The 27,239-nt window shown below is 38.9% G+C and overlaps 1 protein-coding gene and 1 pseudogene across 1 annotated transcript in view; one reads left to right on the top strand and one right to left on the bottom strand.

The window, feature by feature from the left end:
- LOC108542952 (BEN domain-containing protein 6-like) overlaps positions 1-27,239 on the top strand; it is a gene marked incomplete at its 3' end in the record, with an annotated part of 70,393 nt that overhangs the window by 26,090 nt on the left and 17,064 nt on the right. The window contains 4 exon segments of the mRNA XM_017893231.1: positions 6,433-6,652; positions 12,886-12,992; positions 12,994-13,061; positions 23,373-23,590. Of these exon segments, the coding sequence (XP_017748720.1) occupies positions 6,533-6,652; positions 12,886-12,992; positions 12,994-13,061; positions 23,373-23,590 (513 nt within the window).
- On the bottom strand, positions 302-790 carry LOC108542963 (oligosaccharyltransferase complex subunit OSTC pseudogene; annotated as a pseudogene).

Genomic DNA, 27,239 nt, shown 5'->3' with positions numbered 1-27,239 from the left:
AAAAAAAAAAAAAAAAAAAAAAAAAAAGAAAATGGAAAACTAAGAAGAAAATGCCTCTCAACATTGTTGGTATATCAATAGGTCAGCAGGAAAAAAAAAATACTGTGATAAACTTATCTCTTTGATACCAAGAGGAAATTCTAGTCCAAGCTTCAATATACTTCCTGTTTTTTCACAAGGTATTTCTTTTACTGCTGCTCTCCATTCTTTTCCACATTTCATATTAGAGGATTGGTACAGCCTTTAAAACTTCATTGACAGGCACAAATCCAGTATCCACTGATTTCTTCTCAAAAGCACTCTAACCCATCAGATAGCCCAGCAATTTCCTTCTCATGAAGTTTTTTCCTTCTAGCCATGAAAAAACTCAATAGGACACAGATGAATTTAATGAATAGAAGAAGAAATCTATTGAGTTTTGGGATTTGGTGCATTCAATTGTTCCAGGATTACGAAACCTAAACCTCCCATTGTAAGCAGGAAGCTGGATGCAAGTCCTTTCATAATATATTGTCCATTTACTCTGTAGGCCAAGAAAGCTACTGGCCTCTAATGCCTGTGTTCATCAGTCATAGAGCTAACACTTGCAGGTTCAACAATAACATCATAAATTATTCCTCCAGTGGTAAGGAAGTAAGACACCACCACCAGAGCATACACAGTCATGGCCAATACCATGTGCAGTCAGGGCGGCTTCTTCAGCTTCAGGTTAGGACATTCAGGGACATTCAAGCACTAAGAACAGGACACAATACAAAGTCTCCATGTTGGTGACAGCAGGGGCCATTCTTGGCCTCAAGACCCACACACTACCTGGAAACAATTTTTAAATTTATTTTTTATTATCAGTGCATGCCAATCATGCCAAATAAGAAAAAAAGATAAAATTAGCATTAGTGCTTTTAAGGCAGAGTGGAGCGTAGATTATTTTGTTATAAAATTAGGTGGCAAAGGATTGTGGGGTTTGTTTGTTTGAGACAGAGTCTTGCTGTGTCACCAAGGCTGGAGTGTGTTGTCTCAATCTTGGCTCACTGCAACCTCTGCCTCCTGGGTTCAAGCGATTCTCCTGCCTCAGCCTCCCGAGTAGCTGGGATTACAGGTGCACATCACCACACCCAGCTAATTTTTGTGTTTTTAGTACAGATGGGGTTTCACCATGTTAGCCAGGCTGGCCTTGAATTACTGGCCTTAAGTGATCCGCCTGCCTCAGCTTCCCAAAGTACTGGGATTACAGGCATGCACACTGCAACTGGCAGATTGTTTTTATTATACAATGACATTATAGTTGTGCTGAAAGAAAATCGTATATGTTAACATTAGCCAACTAAGCACTCATCACAATATTTGCAACTCACAGGAAAATAGCAGTGAGAAAAATTAGAAAATTTAAGATGGAATATCTCATATTTCACAGCAGAATTTCTTCACAAAAATTAAAAAATGAAAATTAGTGCAACCAAAATAAATTTCTTATGGCTCATTTGTTAACCAAGAAGGAAAACCATTTACAGATAGTGAAATTATAATAATTGAATTATACTTGACTGCAGTAGTTTACAACTTTTAGCCTTTCAGCCAAGATAGTTGCTCAAGGGGTTGGGGACATTGAGAACAGCACAATAATCAATTAAATAACAAGCAAGTGACTATCAGTTTTTATTGGTTCTTAATGAGTCAACAGGTTACTGCTAAGTTGTTTTTTATTTGAGAAACAAATGCTGAGTTTAGAGGGACTAACAAATTAGTCTCTATAAATAGCCTTTGTGAAAAAAACTGTGGGCAAAAATAGTTTCAAAGAAACTGAGAAAACACTAATTGAGTACAACCTGAGGTGGAATCTACTAAAATGTGTTACAAATTTATGTAGATCAGAAAAATAATTAGACAAATTTACAGAACTTATGAAAATGTAAAGTGATAAAAGCCTGTGGTTCATTTTATTAGTCATTAGCAGGTGCTTTGCAGAAAATATTTGAACCATTATGTGTATTTTTAAAAAATAGCTTTATTGAAATAACATTCACAAACCAAGCAATTGACCCATTTAAAGTGTATGATTCAGCCAGACACAATGGATCATGCCTGTAATCCCAGCATTTGCAAGTCCAAGGCAGGAAGGTCACTTGAAGCCAGGAGTTTGAAATCAACCTAGACAATATAGTGAGACCCCATCTCTACAAAAAATAAAAAAATCAGCTGGGCATAGTGGCACACACCTGTAGTCCCAGCAATTAGGGAAACTAAGATAGGAGGATTGCTTGAGCCCCAGAAGTCAAGGCTGAAGTGAGACAAGATTGCACCACTACAGTCCAGCCTGAGTGACAGAGCAAGACCCTATCTCCAAAGCAAAACAAGGTGTACAATTCAGCCAAGTATGGTGGCTCATACCTGTAATCGTAATGCTTTGGAGGGACAAAGCAGAAGGATCACCTGAGGCCAGGAGTTCAAGATCAGCCTGGGCAACATATTGAGACCCTGTCTCTACAAAAAAAAAACAACTAAAAATTAATCAGGTGTCATGGTGCATGCCTGTAGTACCAGCTACTCTGGAGGCTGAGGCAAGAAGATCCCTTGAGCCCAGGAGTTCAAGACTGCAGTGACTTAGGATCATGCCGCTGCGCTTCAGCCTGGGTGAGAGAGCAAGACCCTGTCTGAAATAAAATAAAATAAAATATACAATTAAATGTGAAGGTTTTTTTTTTTATACCCACAGTATTTTGCAACCATTGCCACAATTCCATTTTTAAAACATTTTTCCCTCTAAAAGAAACCTACCAATTTCCTCTCCCCAACATACTCCTCACCCCTAAGAAACCATTTATCTAATTTCTGCCTCGATAAATTTGACTACCCTTCTTCTTCAAGATTGTTTTGGCCATTCTAAGTCTCTTATATTTCCATACAAATTTTAAGATCACCTCGGCAATTTCTGAAAATATCATGTATTATTGAACCAATGTCAACAGTGAACATTCATTCTTGTGGACTTGGCTATCATCAGTTCCATGAATTTTTTCATGGAACTTCAAATAGAAGTTGAATATTCTGACTTGCCGTATTATTACCCAGCATTTTGATAGCTTAGCAGTGGCAATGTTTTACTGCAAATATTTGCACTGGGGCCAAGACTAAATTTTTTGTGAATGAAACTGTTGTTCCATACATCTATGGAGCACTGAATGGCTTTTGAAATAAGCTTTTGCTGTGAACTTAATAATGTTTCTTAACTGAATTGATTAAGACATTATAAGACAAAATTATATACAAGACAAGCACTTATAGCAAAACTTAAACTGAAGTAAAGTCATTTTAACAACAACTAATTTATGATGCATAAGTCAAACTGCTTTGCTTTATATATTTCCCCTGTTGTCAAAAGTTAAAATGTGATACCTTCATCCCCACTCAGATTTGCAATAGATATATTTTCAAGTTCAAATTACAGTTCCAGCACTGCCTTTCAGATCTCAATGCAAATGCAAGATAAATTTCTATATTTCAAAATCCATTTTATTGTGCAATTTGAGGTGCTTCCACCTAACCTTTAATTGGGAATAATTAGTTTTCAAGTATGACATGCCAAAAGGCAAATATCAAGAGAAGAATCTAATAAAATTCTATGAAAGTCTTCTAAGAAATTAATATGCTCCACTAAAATTATAAGCTCATTTGGGGATGTATGGAGTTTCTTGGTGATGGTTATGCAATATGATAAACATACTAAAAATCATTGTACACTTTAAATGGATGTACACACTTTTAAATGGTTAAAATGGTGAATTTATATGTTGTGTAAATTTTATCTCAATTAAGAAAATTATAAATTCATGGATTAATTCCAATATATGCCAGTACCTATCAATGTGAAAGATATTTTTAAAGAGGAAATATGTAAAATCTCATTACAGGTCAGATGAGCATTTGCAACTGATTTTGATGATAGAGAACACTAACTCTGAACCCCAATTAAGCAAGATGGTTTTTGTTAATTCCATTCTTTTCACTAGTAAACTTGGCTTACAAAAAGTTGTAGTCAGTTATTAGATTTTGAATTTTGTGAAAATTTGTCTTCTCTCTTGCTATGTAAATACCTGTATAATATCCTACATTTGGCCTATTGGCTTACAGTGCCTAAAATATTTACTGTCTATCCCTTTGCAGAAAAAGTTTGTCAACCCTGTTCTCACAAATAGACTTATGTATTTACCAGGAGGACAGTTTGTATCTATGGAATGCTGTTAACAGTATATCCTTGTTTAGGGATTGCTTATTGCAAACATACCTAGAATCTGGATTTATAACTTCCTAGAGAATATCATACAAGCTACACAGCTCTGAAATATAAAATGGAGATATATCACAACTTAAACATTCTCCACTGTGTGAGGTAACCCTTTAAATTAATTTAGAGGCCTCACCTATTGTTCTGGACCACAGAGTGCATGATGTGAGAAGGAAGGAGCTAGGAAGCCAGCAGGGCTTCCCTGGATCTCTTCCTACTTTGCTTATGCCTCTTGATTGCTTTTTATCTTGCTTTTGTGGGTTCTTTTGTTTTTTTCTTTTTTGGAGACAGAGACTCCCTCTGTCTCCTGGGCTGGCGTGCAGTGGCATGATCTCAGCTCACTAAAATCTCCGACTCCCAGGTTCAAGCAATTCTCATGCCTCAACCTCCAGAGTAGCTGGAACTACAAGTGTGAGCCAACAAGTCCTGCTAATTTTTTGTATTTTAGTAGAGATGGGGTTTCACCATGTTGCCTAGGTTGGTCTTGAATTTCTGAGCTCAAGCAATCTGCCCGCCTGGGACTCCCAAAGTGCTAGGGTTACAGGTGTGAGCCACTGCACATGGCTTGATTGCTTCTATCTTTGAAATTCTTAGTAAAGATTGATACTGGGCAAGCTGTCTGGTATTTGTGAGTCAGATTTGACAGTACAGTCCTGTGTTATCTCAAGCACTATTCATGTGTTTGAAAGGCTAAAGTAAGTTTTTTCTTGTTTTTTGTTTGTTTGTTTTTGTTTTTTGTTTTGTTTTGTTTTCTTTTTGAGACGGAGTCTCGCTCTGTTGCCCAGGCTGGAGTGCAGTGGCACGATCTCGGCTCACTGCAAGCTCTGCCTCCTGGGTTCACGCCATTCTCCTGCCTCAGCCTCCCAAGTAGCTGGGACTACAGGCACCAGACACCGTGCCCGGCTAATTTTTTGTATTTTTAGTAGAGATGGGGTTTCACCGTGTTAGCCAGGAAGGTCTCAATCTCCTGACCTTGTGATCCACCCGCCTCAGCCTCCCAAAGTGCTGGGTTTACAGGCGTGAGCCACCGCGCCCAGCCAGGCTAAAGTAACTTTTCAAAGAAGAGTTGCAGCAAGCATTTTTGGCAAGACCATCCAAGTATTTTATGCTTAGAGTAGATCATAATGACTTTCACTTAAAATAGGCAAAGAATTATGTTTTCTAAAATAGTGACTTAGTGTAATTTGGTAAGGAGCATATGTTACTTTCTGTTCAACAGTAAACACATTTCTTGAAGATATCTAAGCTCAGTCCTTTCTATAAAGTTTTATTTTTTATAATTAAATACTTTTTCATGAAAACAAGCCAATATATGCAAGTAGTAAGGATGCTAAGACCTAACATGCTGCATCATTTGTAAATAACAAAAGTTAAATTTCATCATTTAACATCATTCACCACACCCAGCAACTTTTTTGTATTTTTTATAGCGATGGGGTTTTGTCATGTTTCCCAGGCTGGTCTTGAACTCCTGGGATCAAGCAATCCTCCCACCTCGGCCTACCAAAGTGCTGGGATTACAGGTGTGAGCCGCCACACCCAAACTACTTTATCAGATTTGAATAAATGATTATTCCTTAAAATCTTTATGAAAGTACTATTGCCCTTGAGATTTTTTCCCCCATTTTTTATGGCACAATTCTTCAGTTTGCACCAAGGAAAATCTTGCATTTCAAGACTTAAGAACTTTTAGGGGGAAAAAAAACCTTTTAAGAAATTCTTATTGATTTCCCTGGAATATTTTAGTCTTTGGTTCTTGTGATATCTATTATTAACATCTTTTTCCTAAAGATATATAAGGTCAGTTCTCTGAGATACTGTTATTATAACTTTGTAATGTTTCTAGTTTTTTAGACTCCTCATAATATAACTTTGACAAGAAAAAAACTTATAAATACGAAAAAGTGTTACAATGTTTGATTTTGTAAATGACAACTCACTGCATATCACATCATGAAAATACGAAAATCTTTGTGATGATGATGAAATTGGAAGACTTTTGTATCAAATGAAAATGTGTATGAAATTCATCAGTAGAAGAAAGAATAGGAAACATTAATAAAAGTGGTTTATCTGAGTGGCTAGTACCATTATGAAACATACAGTTGTGAATGTGTTATGTGTCATGTTTTGTTTTGTTTTGTTTTAAGGGAAGGCATTAACTTTTGAGCTACGTCCAGAATAGCATCATCTTCATGGGTATTCCCTACTCCTAGGATTTCAGAAAACCTTTGATAACTAATTGAGAAAATGCAGAAGATCTTGCAGACAGATGAAATTACCGATACACAAGCTGTTAGAAAAGGAAAGAGGAAAAGGACAGAGACAATGGACTCAGAAAATGCAAATAGTGACATGGATAAAGGACAGGTTGGTTTTTGTTACCTTGATTCAACTTTATTATCTAGCTCAATCATAATTTCATGATTTCTTTCATAATTTATTAGTGATTCTCCCTCTTATTTCATTCTTTTCATTTCTTTGTTCAATGGAGAAAATATAATCTTATAACCCTAGCACTTATAGGTTGGGACCAGGTATGGTGCCTGGCACCTATAATCCCACCTACTTGGGAGGCTGAGGCGGGAGGACTGCTTGAACCCAGGAGTTTGAGGCTGCAGTGAGCTAAAATTGTGTCACTGCACTCCAGCCCAAGCAAAAGAGTAAGACCTGTTTCCAGAAAATAATAATAAACAAACAAACAAATAAATAAATAAATAAAATAAAGGCTGAATGTAAATGCTATAAATCATAAAAAATGTAATTGTATTTTCTATAGCCAATCTCATCTGGCTTTCAATTCTCCATTCTTGATTGATAAGACAATAAAAAGCTTAAACTTGTTTATTCATTTTCTAGTGTAAAACAGTCTTTTTGCGCTAATGTTATTTAAGTCTCTTCAGGATTTGAGCTTCAGTGAACTCTAAATTCTTCCCCTTCTTCACTTTTTACTTCTTTTCCTGGGAAGTGAACCAAGTTTTTCGAAGTCTTACACTCAGCCTCTGGGAAAAAATATCTGATCTTTTACTGAGGTTTTAACTTTCCTGCCTTGTTTCAGGGTGTCCCTTGGTGTCACTGTTGAGCCAATCCTTACAGGTCCATTGGGGATTCTATTGGTAGCTGCCGCTGAATTTTGCCATCCTGACACGCACTGCCGTCTTCTATAATGTTCTGGCAACTTGTGGCCTCTCTGTCTAGATACGAAGCTGTTTGTGTTTCTCTTCTTTTCTTTTCTTTTCTTTTTTTTGAGATGGAGTCTCGCTCTATTGCCCAGGCTGGAGTGCAGTGGCAGAGTCTCTCTCCACCTCCACCTCCTGGGTTCAAATGATTCTCATGCCTCAGCTTCCCAAGTAGCTGGGATTACAGGCATAAGCCACCACTCTTGGCTAATTTTTTTTTGTATTTTTAGTAGAGACGAGGTTTCACCATGTTGGCCAGGCTGGTCTTAAACTCCTGACCTCAAGTGATCTGCCCACCTCCACCTCCCAAAGAACTGGGATTACAGGCATAAGCCACCACGCCCGGCCAGCTGTTTATATTTCATTAGTTCCTCCAGAACTTACCTATCCCCTAACTAGGACACAAGCACCATTTGGATTCTCCAGCTGTTTTGCATGAGCTCTGGGAAATCTGGATGTTGTCTCTGGCCCATTTGTCTGGACACCAATTTGGCCATTTCCAATCTATGGCTCAGAGAGACACCATGTTACCCTGATGCTGAACATGAGGGCTCTTTAGGGAACTTAAGAATGCACTAAGCAAGGATCCAGCCTGCTGTTCTGGGATTACCCCCATTTATCTGTATGTCTCTACCATATACTCCCACCCCTGAGATTCATCTCCTTTCCCCCTAAAGTGCAGGGCCAGGAAAAGCAAAGACATTTAAATCAGATTTCATGCCAATCAAGTTCTTATTCCCCAGGCTCCTCCTCCATGCACCAGAATGTCTTTTCTTTTCCTGCGCAGTAGAGGCTTTCTTTATGTTATACCTTTACCTCTTCTACTCTCAGGTTAATTTTTTAAAATTTTATACAACAAACTTCAAGGTTTGTATCCTTATAAATTCCACTCTGTATTCCAATTTTCCAGATGTGGATATATATACTATATATATATATGTGTGTGTGTGTGTGTGTGTGTGTGTATAAAGGCCAGTTTGGTAGTTTGAAAAAATCCTTTTATCTCAACACAGCTTGAATGGTACAACTTAAAAGCATATGTTTTCAAATAATTGTCTTGCTATTGACCTTTAAAACTATTTTTTAAACTAAAAGGTAAATGTGAATGCTTTTTTTCCATTTTTTGTTTGTTTGTTTGTTTCTGAGACAGAGTCTTGTTCTGTTGCCCAGACTGGAGTGCAGTGGTGCGATCTCAGCTCATTGCAACCTCCGCCTCCTGGGTTCAAGAGATTCTCCTGCCTCAGCCTCCTGGGTAGCTGGGACTACAGGCGCATGCCATTATGCCCAGCTAAATTTTTGTATTTTTAGTTGAGACAGGGTTTCACCGTGTTAGCCAGGATGGTCTCGATTTCCTGACCTCATGATCCACCAGCCTCAGTCTCCCAAAGTGGTGGGATTACAGGCGTTAGCCACCGCACCCGGCCATGAATACTTTTTTTCCCATTGAATCCACTCTCCCCCCAATACGCCCCAAAATTGACCTTATAGGATAGTCTCAATCAGAAGGTTGTGAATGGGAAATACGAAGGGAAGTGGAGAAAGGAGACGAATTACAAAGAAGGGAACTTATGTTGTATACTAACATGATAAAAATGATTATTGAATGTTTACTATGTGCAATGCAATATGACAAGTGTTCTCTATATATTGCCTCATGTCAACTTTTATGTTTTACTTTAAAAATACAATGAGCTCCAATAAAGCTGCTGCCCATCCCAAGACCTGAAACATTACTATACCTTATAACTTCCTATAGACTCCTAACCTACCCCATTCCCTGCCTGCCTCATTCTAGAGGTAATCATATTCAGTTTTGTTTAATTTACTTGTGTTTTAATAGTTTTATAGGCTGGGCATGGTGGCTCATGCCTGTAATCCCACCACTTTGGGAGGCCAAGGTGGGCAGATCACTTAAGGTCAGGAGTTTGAAACCAGCCTGGGCAATATGGCAGAACTTTGTCTCTACTAAGTGTATTAAAAAAATTAGCTGGGCATGGTGACACATGCCTGAAATCCCAGCTATTGAGGAGGCTGAGACAGGAGAATCACTTGAACCCAGGAGGTGGAGGTTGCAGTGCACCATGATCGCGCCTCTGCACTCCATCCTGGGAGACAGAGTGAGATTCCATCTCAAAAAGTAAATAAATAAATAATAACAATAATAGTTTTATAAAAATATATATACACAACTATAATGTAGTCTCATACATTTCTATATAAATATATATTATGGATTATATATCATATATGACATATATTTACCTAGATAATGTATCATTAGTTTTATCTGTTCTTAAACTTTGCAAAAAGTATACCATATTATGTTTACTTCTGGAACTCATTTCTCACTCAACATTTTACCAAAATTCATCCATTTTGGCTATAATTTATTCACCATCAACGCTGTATAATATCCAAACTTGTAACTTACACATTTACCCATTGTCCTATCAATGGGAATTTGGGCTGTTTTCAGGGTTTTCGCCATTATGAACAACAGTATTATGGAACGTCTTGGACTACAAATATTGAAAATTTCTCTTATGTATAGACCTAGAAATCAATTGCAAGATCAGAGGGTAGGTGAATGTTAAAATTTACAAGATAATGTTAAATGTTTTCCAGAGTAGTTCTGCCAGTTTACATTTCCACCAGCAATATGAGGAAATTCCATTGATCTATGTCTACTCCATGCTTTTGTCAAGCTCATTCATATCTTTGCCCCAAATCATATCTCATTGTCATCTTGATCTTCTTTTCCCTGTTAATGAGGTTGAGCATCCCTTTGTATATTTATAAGCCCTATGGGTTTTCTGTTCTGTAAAATGTTTGTTCATGCCATTTGCCTATTTTTCTATTTAATTGCTGGCTTCTTTTTCCTTACTGATTTGTCACCTAACAGTATTGCAAATATCCACCAGCTGTGATGTGTCTTTTCACTTTCTTTAATGTGCCTTAATGAAGAAAAGTTCTTAATTTTAATTTAGCTGAATTTATTAACCTTTTTTATTATGATCAATGATTTTATGCCTAAGAAATTCTTTCCTGCCCCAAGTTCAAAATACCTGCACTTATATTTTCTCACAAAACTTAAACTTTTGTTTTTGATGTTTAAATTCTTAATCCATATGAAGTTGTGTGTGTGCACGTGTGTGATAACAGATCCATTTCCTTTACTTTTTTTTCCAAATGGTTAACCAATTTTTTCAAGCTTTATTTATTGAACAGATTCCATTTCTGCAGTAAGCTGCCATGCCATCTCTATCATGTCAAAGTTCTTCATCTGCATGCATCTATTTCGGGCCACTCTCTTTTTTTTTTGTCAGACAGGGTCTCGCTCTATCTTCCAGGCTGTGATGTGATCATGGCTCACCACAGCCTCAATCTACCAAGCTCAAGCAATCCTCCCATCTCAGACTCCCAAGTAACCAGGACTACAGGTGTGCGCCACCATGCCTGGATAATTTTTGTATTTTTTGTAGAAACAGGGTTTTGCCACATTCCCCAGGCTGGTCTTGAACTTCTGGGCTCAAGAGATCTGCCTACCTCAGCCTCCCAAAGTGCTGGGATTACAGGCATGAGCCACCATGCCCAGCCTCAGGCCACTGTCTTCTATTTCTTGGTCATGTTGTCTATCCCTGAACCAGCACCCTACAGTTTTCTAGATTTTTAATAAACCTTTGTATTTCTGAAGAAACACCCTGCTTCGTATAGTTCTTTAACATTGCTTTGGATATTTTTGGCCTTTTGTTCTTCCATATAAATTTCCGAACCAATTTAGTAGGTTACCAAAATGTCTTTTTAGATTTTTATTTAAACCATATTAATTCCATGGCTCAATTTTGGGATAATCAGTTTTTTTAAAAAATTAAGGATTCTACAGGAGTCAGACAATCTTGAGATCTCTTGCAAGTTCCAACATTTACTAGATGCGTGACCTTTAATAAATGACAGTTTCTCCAAATCTATTCTCTTCATTTGTAAAGGCATTTCATATGAAGGTACAGGTAAAGTACCTACATCACCACTAAATGCCTGGTGGACAATCAACAAATAACTTTTATCATTTTCACTAATAGTGTTGCAATCTAATGAAAACAATATTACTTGTAAATAATGAGCCATAATCATGGTTACACAATAAATTGATAATTGAACAAATTGCACACATTTAAAAATAAATTAATTAAGCCTTCTTATCTCTGAACATGATGTCTCTCTACATTAATTTAGAAGATTATCTTTGGTAGCTTTCAGTCAAGTTTTTTTTTTGCTTCCTTCATAAAGATCTTGCAAATCTTTTGTTGTGTGTCAATGACATCTGTTCTCAGGATTTAAATATAAATACAGAATATTTAAGCTCTAGGGATTGAAAACTGTCAAGAGAATCTATAAAATTTACTTTCTGGAGTTTTGGTTTTTTTTTTTAATTTTACTTTGTTTTTGAGACAGAGTCTCCCTCTGTCACCCAGGGTGGAGTGCAGTGGCACCATCTCAGCTCACTGCAGCCTCAGCCTCCCTTTAATCTGGTGATCTCCAGAATAGCTGGACAACAGACACGTGCCACCATGCCCGGCTAATTTTTATATTTTTTTGTAGAGACGGGGTTTCACCACGTTGCCCAGGCTGGTCTTAACCCCCTGGGCTCAAGCGATCACCCTCCCTGGCCTCCCAAAGTGCTGGGATTACAGGTGTGAGTCACCATGCCCAGCCACTTTCTGGAGATTTTAAAGAAACATTTTAGGGAAGTGTAACATATATACAGAAGAGTACATGTATAAAAACTGTATAGCTTGATTATCACACAAACACATCCATATAAAAAATAAAACATCACCAGCATCCCAAAGATTCCCTCATGTCCCCTGTCAGCTACTACCCTACACCCCTCCACAGGTACCTCCTGTCCTAATAAATAGTAACCTTTTAAACACTGTATTTGGAATTGTTTGTAGCTGGCAAGTAGAAGCACTAACTCTGGTACATCCTTCCATCTTGTTAAGCTTTTCTATTTATTAAATCATTTGTCTGTGTGTATTCACAGGTGAAAGAAATAAGGTTTAGATGGTGAGGCATTCTGCTCAAATCCGGGCTGTATATCAGAGAAGAGCAGATTTGAATGGTGGTCTTATTGATTTTATTCTGTTTTGCTAAATTATCTACTTTGCATTTTTTCACTGAAGTTAGGCAGAAATTCAGAATCCTGGTTTCTGTTTCTCAAGAGGCATATGTACATGAAACTTTGTTCTGCCCTTATTTTGAGTTCCTCTGCCTGCTGGAGGACAAAGCTTCAGCTAGATCCGCAGCAGGAAGTGCCTGTGAGAACAAGAAATTTGTAGTCCCAACAACATGCAATGGTTAACCTGGGATAAACCACTAAAGATGCTATGAGGCTTCTTTTATTGTGCCTGCCTTCTATTTTAGAGAGACCCATATTCGGGAAATGCCTTTCTGCCTGGTGAAAGCTCCAGTGAGGATGAGGAGCCTTTAGCAGAATTGTCAAAGGAAGAATTGTGCGCCAAAATAAAAGCCTGAAAGAAAACTAACAAACACCCGGAAAGAGAACGGCCGACTTCGACAGTCTTTGGTCATGCTTCAAGGTAAACGTTGAAAAAATTGACATTTTAGATAAAAGGGAAAGTATATGATCAGTGGAAAGTATTGCAAATTAGCTGTCAAGAATAAAAAAGAAAATCCATACCTCTGGGAACTCAAAACTCACAGTTTTAGAAAAAATCACTGATTATATAATTTAAACACAGAAGCACTCTATTGAAAGATCTAGCTTATGGCTCAAAAAATTTTAGATTCTCCTACAAAATACTAAATATTGTATTCATTTAATAGTGTTTAAGAGACATTTATTGAGCATTTAATATACACCACTCACACTGCTAAGCCCTAGAGAGAAAAGATTGTTAAGACAGAGCAAACATGTTAAGATGCCCATGATGTGCTTAGGTCACCCCTCTCTGCTAGGGAAATCTCTAGAAAATGGAGCTTACTGTGATTCTTCATGAAATCACTGGAATTAGAGTCTATAGAGTACATCTTCATTTTTTTCTGTTGGGAAGAGTGACTTGGGAAAATAATAGCATTCCACGGGAAAAATATAAAGAAGAAAACTCACCACAAAATACTCCAGTGTCTGGAAAAAAAATGAAAAAAGGAGAAAGAAGCATAAGCAAATTAAAACTACTTGGCTTAATGCCTTTTGTAGGATCCTATGTGATGTTCATGTGTTTATTTTTTCAAAATTATGCTTTCCATTTGTAGTTAAGCACTATACATTATTTTATACAGCTGAATATTTTGTAATTAGGATACTATGTTGGCAGCACTCAGTTGTAAAACAGTAAATACACAGAACATTTTTAAAATAAGTCCTTCCAGTTGCTGTGTACAGAATGAGTACAAGTGGTACAAGAAAGTGAGGCAGAACCACCAGAAAGGCCATACAATCGTCCAGTCTCACATAGTAGCCTACGCTATAACAATGGCTTATGAAAATAAAGAGAGTGGTTCACAATGCATTTAGAGACAGAATAGTAATAATAAGAGACAGATAGAACATGGTGATGAATGTGGCTGAGAGTAATGATTCACATCCTTTCCTAAGAATATTTGTTAAATTAAAGTCTTCATACTTTTAAGTAGAAATAGTCACATGTAAGAAGAAAGATGTTATTCAATTAACAAGCCATTACCTCTTTATTTCTTCACTTCCTTTTTTTTAATTTGTTTGTTTGTTTTACAGAGGGTCTCACTCTGTTGCCCAGGATGGAGTGCAGTGGTGAGATCATAGTTTACTGCAACCTCAAACTCCTAAACCTAAGCAACCCTCCTGCCTCAGCCTCCTGAGTAGCTAGGACTATAGGCATCCACCACCACACCAGGCTAGTTTTAAAAATTTTTCATAGAGATGGGGGTCTCGCTGTGTTACCCAGGCTGGTTTCGAACTCCTGGCCTCAAGCCATCCTTCTGCTTTGGCCTCCCAAAGTGCTGGGATTACAGGTGTGAGCCACCGTACCTGGCCTTATTTCTTCATTTTAAATATTATGTTTTTAAAACTGATGTTTTCTTTTGACTAGTTTTTTATGATTTCCAAAGAATAGATAATTCCCATTTTTACATAATCTCTTCCAGAACTTAGCATAGAATGAAAAGCTAGTTTATAAAATTAGCATGAATTGCTAGTTAAAAGCATTAATCTTGGAGCTATAGACCTTGGAGTGAAGCCCAACTTTGCTTTAAAACTTTGGCCATATTATTTCACTGTGCCCTTATCCCCCACTGCAATTTCCTCATCCAAAAAGCAGAGGAAGGCAATATATGACTTCCTTGTGGCTATGAGAATTGAATGAGCGAATTAGTAGAAATGCTTTACCCAGTACCTGGCACAAGAGAAGAACTCAGTAATGGTAGTTATTACTGCTGTTATATATTTTTATTGACACCTGACACATAATCCATTCCCCAAAAAACTGTAGGCTAAATTTCATTATAAATATAGAAGAGAAAATTTTAAATAAAGAGTACCAATCAGCTTCAATAGCATATGAAAATAATCACTTACTATGACCAGTTTCTTCTCTTTCCCAGGCTCCAAATTGCCATTTCATTTTCTTCTCTTTCTGCCAATTCCCAGTCTTCTTAACTCTCAGTTGATGGCTTTACTTCTTACTTCGCTGAGAAGTGGGAGGATATGAAGCCACTGCCATCTCCCTGCACCTGTGCTTCTATCCCCCTTTACTTCCTATTATTCGTGAATAACCTATCCTTGTGAGTCTCAATCTCCTTCAGTGCCCCAGATCCCATCCCCTTTTCTGTAATCAGGTACATTGCTCCAGAGATTCTGCCCCGTCTCCTGCAAGATCAGATTTTCCTTCTCTAATGAATCATTCCCATTAGTATCAAACATACTATTATTTCTCCCATTAAAAAAAAAACCTCGCTTTCAGACCATTTGCTTCTCTACCTTCTGTTTTTCTTCTTCCTCTTATGGAAAAACTCCTTAAAAGTCTTGACTATACACACTCTATTCAGTTTCCTCCGTTATTCTTTCTGGATCCCACTCCAATTAGATCCTTTAATTTCATTGTAATTTCTCTTCTCATGATCATCAGTCATCTCCATGTGTTAGCTTGCTAGGGCTGCAGTGACAAAGTACCAAAAACTAGGTGGCTTAAACCACAGAAATTTATTCTCTCACCAGTGTGGAGGTTGGAATTATAAAATCAAGGTGTCAGAAGGGCCATACTCCCCTGCAGGTGCTAGGAAGAATCTGTTCAGGCTTCTCTCCTAGCTTCTGATTGTTCCTTGAATAAATCAGCATAACCCCAATCTCCACAGGATGTTCTCCTTGTGTGCTTCTCTCTCTGTATCTAAACCTCTCCCTTTGTATAAGAACACCAGTCATATTATATTAGGGCCCACACTAATGACCTCATTTCAACTCAATTACATCTGTAAAAACCCTATGTCCAAATAAGATCACATTCTGAGGTAGTAGGGGTTAGTCTTCTGAGACATTTTTTTGGGGGACACAGTTCAATCATGATATTCTGCATTGCTAACCTCAGTAGTCATTTATCAATTGTCATCTTAAGTGTCCTGTTACCAGCATTTTGACACATTTGGACAACTCTCTGTCCTTGAAAAAGGTTCTTTACCTGCTTTCCAGGATACCAAATTCACCAGCTTTCCTCCCATATTGTTGGTCTTTCCATCTTATTCCATTTAGCTGATTCATTATCTCATCCTCTAAGTATTTTATGATTCCCCTGGCTCCGTACTTGGACTTTTTTCTTTTCTATCTGCGTTCATTCTCTAGATGACCGACTCCAATAATATGGTGTAAATATCCATCAATGAGGCTGGGCGCAGTGGCTCACACCTGTAATCCAGCACTTTGGGAGGCCAAAGCAGGTGGATCACTTGAGACCAGGAGTTTGAGACCAACCTGGGCAACGTGACGAAACTCCATCTTTACTCAAAATACAAAAATTAACCAGGCATGGTATTGCACGCCTATGGTCCCAGCTACCTGGGAGGCTGAGGCACAAGAATTGCTTGAACCCGGGAGATGGAGGTTGTAGTGAGCTGAGATTACATGACTGCACTCCAGCCTGAACGACATAGCGAGACTCTGTCAAAAAAAAAAAAAAATCAATGAGCTATGATTGTCAGATTTCTATCTCCTGCCTGGGCCTCTTTAACTCATTGTCTAACTGCATGCTTGACATGACTGATAGGCTAACATGTTTCAAACCACATTCCTCACCTCCCTCAACCTGTTTCTTTCTTCCTCATCCTAGCTAATGTTAATTTCATTGTTCAAATTCCTTAAGCCAGAAACTATGATGTTATCTTCATGTTGTCTTCTATTTCTGTATTTATTTTACACCCCACACTCAGTCCATTAGCAAATCCCACTAGCTTTGCCTTCAAAATATTTCTGAAACTCAATCCCTTTTACCACCCCTACTGTTGCTACTCTGGTCCTAGCCACCATTACCTCTCATCTGTATAATTAAGGTGGCATTGTAACTTGCATCACTACTTCTGTCCTTGTTTCTATGAGGTCTATTCTCAACACAGCAGTGAGAATGATTCCGTTAAATGTAAACCAGTTCATGTCCTCCTGTGCTTAAAACTCTCCAGCGAATTCGTACCTCACTCAGTATAGAAATTAAAGTCCTTTTATGATCTTTGGTTCCTTACATGATCTGGCCACCTCCCCGCCACTTAATTCTCTGGCCTTGTTTTCTACTCCTCATCCTCTCCTTCTCTGTGATCCAGACAACTGGACCACTTACTTTCCCTCCAAAGACATCAGGCATGATCTTATCTTCAGTGTCTTTGTGCTTTCCATCCCCTCTGCCCAGAATGTTCTTCCTCCAGTTATCCATAGGCCTTGAACCCCCACTTCTTTCAGATCTTCACTGCTAATTCAACTTTTCCCTGATCTTCCTCCCATCTAAAATTTCAACCTTTCATCTCCCAGTTTATATTATCTTCCCCTGTTTTGTTTCCTTTTTGGCACTTGCAAATCTGTGTAATCTACTATGTATTTAATATCGTCTGTCTCCACATGTCCCCACCACATACACACACACTAGAATTTAACCCTAGAAACGAAGTAGTAAAGTTGGCAATTGACTGGACTTGTGGCAGCAGAAGTCAGGAACTGCCTACTGTCACTGCAGTGTTCATTTCTGCATTTATTCATTTTATTTATTCATTTATTTATTGAGACAGATACTCACTCTGTCTCCCACGCTGCAGTGCAGTGGCACGATCTCGGCTCACTGCAAGCTCTGCCTCCTAGATTCATGCCATTCTCCTGCCTCAGCCTCCTGAGTAGCTGGGACTACAGGCGCCCACCACCACGCCTGGCTAATTTTTTGTATTTTTAGTAGAGACGAGGTTTCACCATGTTAGCCAGGATGGTCGTGATTTCCTGACCTCGTGATCTGCCCACCTCTGCCTCCCAAAGTGTGCTGGGATTACAGGCGTGAGCCACCGCACTCGGCCCATTTATTCATTTAGTAAATATTTATAAAGTCCCTACTATGTGAAAGGGGCTATTCTAAGTACCTAGGAAACTCAATGGACGAAACAGTCAAAGATTCACGCTTTCATGGAGTGTGTGTGTGTGTTTGTGTGTGTGTGTGGCAAGAGGGGATGGTTAAAAAACATACAAAAGATAATTAAGTAAATTATATAGTATGTTGGATGGTGAAAGGTGCTTTGGAAAAAAATAGAGGCTGCAAAAAAGGATTACGTTTTGAGGGAGAGGGAATGGCTTATAATGTTAATGGCATGGTCATAGCAGGCCTTCTTGTAAAGCTACAGTTGGAACTAGGAAGATAACAGAAAGTTGAAATCTCTTGTATAATACTATTAAGAAAGGGGTCTAAGGGAAGACTATATGCTGATTATTTACTTTGTTTGCAATAATGTTCCTAACTCTTTAAGAATCAGGGCTGTTTCTATGTTTATAAAGCCTGGTAACTAAGAAAAATGGCAGAATGAATATGCCATTCTAGACATTCAGGATGGCAAACGTGTGTGTGTGCTATGTGTGTGTGTTAAGCATTTAATACATATCTTGTGCACTACAACTGACCAACACAATACGATGTGAAAGAAAATAAGTGATATATCTATTGTACAGAAAGGTATTAAATAGTCAGTATTTATCATGTGTACACCTAAGAAAAACAAAGCATCAGCCAAAAACTTGACTCTTGTAAGTAATGACATTTTAGTAAAGAATGAAAATCAGTGTTTTAGACTCCGAAAAACAATCGAAAATGGATTAAAGACAAACGTTAAGACCAGAAACTGTGGAACTTCTAGAAGAAAACATTGGGAAATGCTTCGTGGCATTGGTCTGGGAAAGGATTTTTTGAATAAGACCCCAAAAGCAAAAAAAAAAAAAGACAAGTAGAATTACATCAAACCAAAAAGCTTCTACACAACAAAGGAAACAATCAACAGAGTGAAGGGACAACCTCCAAAATGGAGAAAATGTTTGCAAACTCTGCATCTGACATGGGGTTAATATCCAGAAAATATAGGGAACTCCAACAACCCAATAGCAAAAAATCAAATAATTCTGTTTAAAAATGGGCAAGAAAATTGCTGGGTTCATCAGCCCACTCCCCTGAAGTCATGGTGCAGCAGTTTCCTCTCTGCTTCACTCACAGGACCCAGGCAGGTGTCCAGGTATTAGGAGCACCCCCTCACCTGGTTCAGCAGCCTCAGTTGCCCTGTACCCTTCTTGAGCATAAATCTTGGTGCAATGGGACTCTCTCCACTCCATGCCCAGGCAGATCTCCAGGTATTCAGAGCACCTGCTCATGTGGATCAGGAGCTTGATTCACCCCACCCTTTCTGTACAGAGATTCACGGAGATTCTGCACAGTGATGGCATGAAGGCCATCTCCGCTTCATGCCCAGGCAGATCTCCAGGCATTTGGAGCACTTGCTAAGCTGATTCAGCAGCCTGAGCTGCCCCACCCTTCTTGTGCAGAGAACCAGGTGCAGGGGGATCCTTACTGCTCCACATTCAAGCAGATCTCCAGGCATCTATTGCACTCACTCTCCTGGATTAGTTTAGGACACCTCCCTCATGCCTGTGCAGAGAGCTTGGGGCCAAGGAGATTTCCCAGCTCCATATCTAGGCACACCTCTGGGCACTTGGTGGCCACCCACTGGATTCCCCCTCAGTACTGATGCTTGTGCCTGCTATCAGGGGACCTGTAGGTGGACCTGTCCATCCAGCCCTGCCCATTTTGGTCCCTCCTTCCCCTGCAGCTAAGCAGAGAGCACAGACTACTGTGTACTCACTCTACCAATCAGCCCATTGACTGAGACCACAGAGAACTTCTCTCAGTAAAACAAGGATCAAGTCCATACTCAGCCACTTTGGTTGCAGCCAGCTCTTACCTATAAGTGCCATGTACTGGCCTGTAGGTCAAACTGCACAGCCCAATATGAAACCTGCCAACAGAAGTGCATAGACCTATAGAAATGAAGCCAAAAGACCCTACCCAGTATTCACTACAGCCACAGGGAGAAAAGGGAAGGAAAAAGAAAAAACATTTTAGGGAAAGAAAAAAAATCATACCCACATGAAAAAGAAAAAGAAATCCAGAGAACACCTGTTACATCCTATACAAAATGAACATCACCAAGACATGCAGTCACCAGACCCTCCAGGGTCAATGCTAAAGAAAAAAATCTTTTTTTTTTTTTTTTTTTGAGACAGGGTCTCAGGGTCTCTGTTGCCCAGGTTGGAGTGTAGTGGTGCCATCACTGCTCACTGCAGCCTCCACCTCCCGAGCTTGGGTAATCCTTCCACCTCAGCCTCCCAAGTAACTGAGACTACAGGCATGCACCACAATGCCTGGCCAATTTTTCTATTTTTTGGAGAGATGGGGTTTTGCCATGTTGTCCAGGCTGATCTTGAACTCCTGGGCTCAAGTGATCCACTACCTTGGCCTCTCAAAGTACTGGGATTATAGGCATGAGCCACTGCACCTGGCAAGAAAAAAATCTTAAAAGCCAATAGAGAAAAATTTCAAAGGGAACCCCATCAGGTGAACAGTGGACTTCTCAACAGAAACCTTGCAAGGCAGGAGATGTTAGGGGCCTATTTTCAGCATTCTTAAAGAGAAGAAATTCCAACCAAGACATACATATCCTGACGAACTAAGCTTCATCAGTGAAGGAGAAACAAAATATTTTCCAGACAAGCAAGTGCTAAGAGAATGAGTTATTACTAGACCAGCCTTACAAGAGTTTCTTAAGGGAGTTCTAAGCATGTAAACAAAATAATGATACCCACTACCACAAAAACACACTTATGTACATTTTCCACAGATACTGTAAAATAACCACATGATAGAAACTACAAAGCAGCCAGCTAACAACTTTACAATAGGATCAAAACTTCACATATCAGTATTAACTTTGAATGTTAATAATCTAAACACTGCACTTAAAAGGCACAGAGTGGTATGTTGGATTAAAAAAAAACAAGTAGACCTCATATGTAATGACACCCATAGGCTCAAAGTAAAGGGCTAGAGAAATATCGCAAATCGAAAAAAACAAAGAGCAAGGGTCATGATTCTTATATCAGATAAAACAGACTTTAAGCCAACAATAGAAAAAGAAAGGACAAAGTAGAGCATTACATAATGATAAAAGGTTCAATTAAATAAGAAGATTTAACTATCCTAAATATATATGCACCCAACATTGGAGCACCCAGATAAATAAAACAAGTACTCTAGACCTATAGGAAGACTTAGACAGTCATACAATAATAGTGGGGGACTTGAAAACACCCCACTGACAACGTTAGACAGATCATTCATGCAGAAAACTGACATAGGAATTCTAGAATTAAATTGGACATTTGATGAATTGGACCTAAGAGACAGCTACAGAATATTCCACCCATCAACCACAGAATATACATTCTTCTCATCTGCTCATGCAAAATATTGCAAGATTGAACACATGCTTGGCCACAGAGCAAGTCTCAATAAATTCAAAAAAATTGAAATTGTATGAACCATACTCTCAGACCATAGTGGAATAAAAATAGTAGTAAATATCAAGAAGATCTCTCAAAACCACACAATTACATGAAAATTAAACAACTTGCTCCTGAATGACTTTGGGTAAACAATGAAATTAAGGCAGAAATTTTAAAAATTCTTTGAAATTAATGGAAAAGAAATACAACATACCAAAATTTCTGGGATACGGCAAAACCAATGTTAAGAGGAAAATTTATGGTACTAAACATTTACCTCGTGAAGTTAGAAATATCTCAGTGATCTAACCTTTACACCTAGAGAAACTAGAAAAACAAGAAAAACCCCAAAGCTAGCAGAAGAAATCACTAAAGTCAAAGAGGAACTAAACAAAATTGAGACCCAAAAATCCATACAAAGAATCAATGAAACTAAAAGTTTTTTCTTTGAAAGGATAAACAAGATTGACAGACTGAAAGCAAAATTAACAAAGAAAAGAAAACAGAGAAAATCCAAACAAGCACAATCAGAAACAACAAAGGTTACATTACAACTGACACCACAGAAATACAAAAGATCCTCAGAGACTATTATGAACACCTCTACGTACACAAACTAGAAAATCTGAAGGAAAAGGATGCATTCTTAGAAACACACACTCTCCTAAGGTTGAACCAGAAAGTAATTGAAACCCTAAACAGACTAATATCGTGTTCTAAAATTGGACCAATAATAAAAAATCTGCTGGGCACAGTGGCTCATGCTTGTAATCACACCACTTTGAAAGGCCAAGGCAGGAGGACTGCTTGATCTCAGAGTTCCAGATCAGCCTGGGCAACAACACAAGACCTTATATATATTAAAAATAAAAAGAATTAGCCAAGTGTTGTGACACGTGCCAGTAGTCCCAGCTACTCAGGAGTCTGAAGCAGGAGGATTGCTTGAGCCCGAGAGATGGCGGCTGCAATGTGCTGTGATTGCATCACTGCACCTGAGTGACAGAGAGAGACCCTGTCTCAAAAACAAACAGCAACAACAACAACAACAACAAAAACTACCAACTAAAAACACCCAGACCAGATGGATTCATAGCCAAATTCTACCAGACATGCAAAGAAGTGCTACCAATTCTACTGAAACTATTCCAAAAAATTGAGAAGGGAAGGACTCCTCTCTAGCTCATTCCACAAAGCCAGCATCACTCTGATACCAAAACTTGGCAAAGACACAATTAAAAAAGAAAACTACAGGCCAATATCCCTGATGAACATAGATGCAAAAATCCTCAACAAAATACTATCAGTTCAAATCAAACAGTGCATCAAAAAGTTAATTCACCACTCTTAAGTAGGCATCATTCCTGGGATATAAGGTTGGTTCGACATACACAAATCAATAAATGTGATTACCACATAAACGAAAGTAAAACAAAACCTTATGATCATCTCAATAGATGTGGAAAAAGCTTTAAATAAAATCCAACATCCTTTCTTGATAAAAACCCTTAAGAAACTAGGCATCAAAGGAACACACCTGAAAATAATAAGAGCCACCTGTGACAAACCCACAGCCTGTTCAAACTGAACAGGTAAAACCAGAAGCATTGCTCTTGAGAACTGGAACAAGACAAGGATGACCACTGTCATCACTCCTATTCAACCTAGTACTAGAATTGGTAGCTAGAGCAATGAAGCAAGAGAAAGAAATAAAATGCATCCAAATAGGAAAAGAAGTCAAGCTATCTCTCTTTGCTGACAATATAAGTCTATACTAGAAAACCCTGAATATTCTGCCAAACATCTCCTGGAAATGATAACAACACTAGTAAATTTTCAGGATACAAAATAAATGTAGGGCAGACGTTCTTCACCGAGAGTCGCCAAGGTTTCCTGCTTCAACAGTGCTTGGACAGAACCCTGCGCTCGTCCCCCCGACCCCCGCCAGCCACCCATAACCAGCACTCCGCCACCTCCTCACCGCACCCTGGGACCGTTGCAAGGCATCCGCCGCCGCTCCAGCGCCGCGTAGCCACCGCCACCGCCACCGCCATGACTACCACATCCCCCTCGCAGGTGCGCCAGAACTACCACCAGGACTCAGAGGTTGCCATCAACCTCCAGATCAACCTGGAGCTCTACATATCCTACACGGGCTAAATGCAATGGAGTGGGCATTACATTTGGAAAGAATAAATGTGAATCAGTGACTACTGGGACTGCACAAACTGGCCACTAACAAAAATGATCCCCATTTGTGTGACTTCATTGAGACACATCACCTGAATGAGCAGGTGAAATCCATCAAAGAATTGGGTGACCACGTGACCAACTTGCACAAGATGGGAGCACCCGAATCTGGCTTGGCAGAGCATCTCTTTGACAAGCATACCCTGGGAGACAGTGATAATGAAAGCTAAGGCTTAAGCTAATTTCCCCATATCCATGGAGTGACTTCCCTGGTGACCAAGGCAGTCCATACATGTTGGGGTTTCCTTTCCCTTTTCTATCAGTTGTACCAAAACATTCACTTAAGTTCTTTGATTTGTACCATTCCTTCAAATAAAGAAATTTGGTACCAATAATAATAATAATAAATGTACAAAAATTAGTAACATTTCTACACACCAATAACATTCAAGCCAAGAGCCAAATCAAGAACACAATCCCATTTACACTAGTCAAATAAATAGATAAATAAAATACCTAGGAATACATCTATCCGAGAAGGTGAAAGATCTCTACAAGGAAAACTACAAAACACTGCTGAAAGAAATCACAAATGACACACACAAAAAATGGAAAAACATTCCATGCTCATGGATTGGAAAAATTGATACCATTAAAATGAACATACTGCTTAATCTACCAATTCAACATTATTCCTGTCAAACTACCAATGTCATGAACTGGAAAGCAACTATTCTAAAATTCATAAGAGACCAAAAAAGAGCCTGAATAACTAAAGCAATCCTAAGAAAATAGAACAAAGCCAGAGTCATCACATTATCTGATCCCAAACTATACTATCAATATACAATAACTAAAACAGCATGGTACTGGTACAAAAACAGACATGTAGACCAATGGAACAGAAAAGATAACACAGAAATAAAACCATACACCTACAGCCATCTAATCATCAAAAAAGTTGACAAGAATACGCAATGGGGGAAGGACTTCTTATTCAATAAATGGTGCTGGGATAACTGGCTAGCTGTATGCAGAAAAGTAAAACTGGATCCTTACCTTTTACCATATACAAAAATTAACTCAAGACGGATTAGAGATTTCAATGTAAAATCTCAAACTATAAGAATCCAAGAAGAAAACCTAGGAAACACCATTCTGGACGTCAGTCCTTGAAAATAATTTATGACTAAGTCCTCAAAAGCAATTGCAATGAAACAAAAAATTGACATGTAGGACCTAATTAAACTAAAGAGCTTCTGCACATCAAAAGAAAATGTCAACAGAGTAAACAGAAAACCTGCAGAATGGGAGAAAATATTTGCAAGCTACACATTTGACAAAGTAACATCCAGACTCTATAAGGAACTTAAAAAATTGAACAAGCAAAAAACAAATAATCCCATTTAAAAATGGGCAAAAGACATGAACAGACGCTTCTCAAAAGAAGACATACAAGTGGTCAACAAACATATGAAAAAGTGCTCTCCGGCGCGGTGGCCAAGCCGGTAATCCCATGCACTTTGGGAGGCTGAGACGGGCGGGATCAGGAGGTCAGGAGATCGAGACTATCCTGGCTAACCGGTGAAACCACTCTCTACTAAAAATACAAAAAGCTAGCGGGCGAGGTGGCGGGCACCTGTAGTCCAGCTACTCGGGAGCTGAGGCGGAGAATGGCTAAACCCGGGAGGCGGAGCTTTGCAAGTGAGCTGATGATCCGCCACTGCACTCCAGCCCGGGCGACAGAGCGAGACTCCGTCCTCAAAAAAAAAAAAAAAAAAAAAAAAAAAGTGTTCCACATTACTAATCATCAGAAAAATGAAATCAAAACCACAGTAAGATACCATCTCACACCAGTTAGAATGGCTACTATTAGAAAGCCAATATTAAATATACTGTTGTCAGTATATTTATGGTCATACTGTTGTCCATAATGGCTGTACTAATTTATATTCCCATCAAGCATATGAGTTCCTCTTTCTCCACACCCTTGCCAGTATTTGTTATTTTTTGTCTTTTTAGTAGCAGTCATTCTAACTGGGGTAAGGTGATATCTTTGTATGGTTTTCATTTGCATTTCCCTAATGATTAGTGATGTTGAGCATTTTAAAATATATACTTGTTGGCCAGTTCTGTGCCTTTTTTTTTTTTTTTTTTTTAGAGATGGAGTCTTGCTCTGTTGCCCACGCTGGAGTGCAGTGGTATGATGTCAGCTCACTGCCAACCTCCGCCACCTGGGTTCAAGCAATTCTCTTGCCTCATCCTCCCAAGTAGCTGGGACTACAGGTGCATGCCACCATGTCTGGCTAATTTCTTTGTATTTTTAGTAGAGAAGGGGTTTTGCCATGTTGGCCAGGCTGTTCTCGAACTCCTGACCTCAGGTGATCCACCCGCCTTGGCCTCACAAAGTGCTGGGATTACAGGCGTGAGCCACTGCACCTGGCCTTCTGTGTCTTCTTTTGAGAAATGTTTATTCAGATTGTTTGCCCACTTTTTTTTTAAGGAATGTCAGCTTTCATTTTAGATTCAGGGGGTACATGTGCAGGTTTGTTACCTGGGTATATTGCATATTTTAAAATATTAAATATAGGGCTGGGCATGGTGGCTTATGCCTGTAATCCCAGCACTTTAGGAGGCCAAGGCAGGGGGATTGCCTGAGCTCAGGACTTGAGATCAGCCTGGGCAACAAGGTGAGACCTCATCTCCACTATAAATAATTAAAAAATTAGCCGGGCATGGTGACTTATTCTTATAGTCCCAGCTATGCAAGAGGCTAAGGCAGGAGGATTGCTTGAGTCTGGGAGGTTGAGGCTGCAGTGAGCTATGATCGTGTCACCACACTCCAGCCTGGGTGACAGAGCAAGACTCTGTCTCAAAAAAATGGTAATAAAAATAGCACTACCATATGATCTAGCAATCTCACTACTTGGAATTTATGCAAGGTGAAGGAAATCATTATGTGTAAGAGATATCTGCACCCCCATGTTTGATGCAGCACTTTTCACAATAGCCAAGATGTGGAATCCAAGTGTCCATCAATGGACAAAGGGATGGAGAAAATGTGGCATATATATGTAGTGGAATACTATTCAGCCATAAGAAAGAATGAAATCCTGTCATTTGCAGCAACATGGATGAACCTCAAAGACATTATGTTAAGTGAAATAAGCCAACCACAGAAATATGAATACTGCACAATCTCACTTATATATGGAATCTAAAAAGGTTGATCCAGAAATAGTAGAATAGTGGTTACCAGAGGCTAGGAGGAGTAAGGGAGAGGCAGATAGGGAGAGGTTGGTCAACAGGTACAAAATTACAGTTAGTTAGGAGAAATAAGTAGTAAAATCCATAAAACCACAAGGACCAAGAAAACTCAAGAGAAGACCACACCGGATAAAAGATACCAATAAAATTTTAGAAGCTGGCCGGGCGCGGTGGCTCAAGCCTGTAATCCCAGCACTTTGGGAGGCCGAGACGGGCGGATCACGAGGTCAGGAGATCGAGACCATCCTGGCTAACACGGTGAAACCCC

The sequence above is a fragment of the Rhinopithecus bieti genome, unplaced genomic scaffold, assembly GCF_001698545.2.
Source record: "Rhinopithecus bieti isolate Rb0 unplaced genomic scaffold, ASM169854v2 scaffold_23303, whole genome shotgun sequence".
In the NCBI taxonomy this organism is placed as follows: Eukaryota; Metazoa; Chordata; class Mammalia; order Primates; family Cercopithecidae; genus Rhinopithecus; species Rhinopithecus bieti.
The sequence above is the reverse complement of the archived record's forward strand: the minus strand, read 5'-3'. Positions and strand labels throughout refer to the sequence as shown.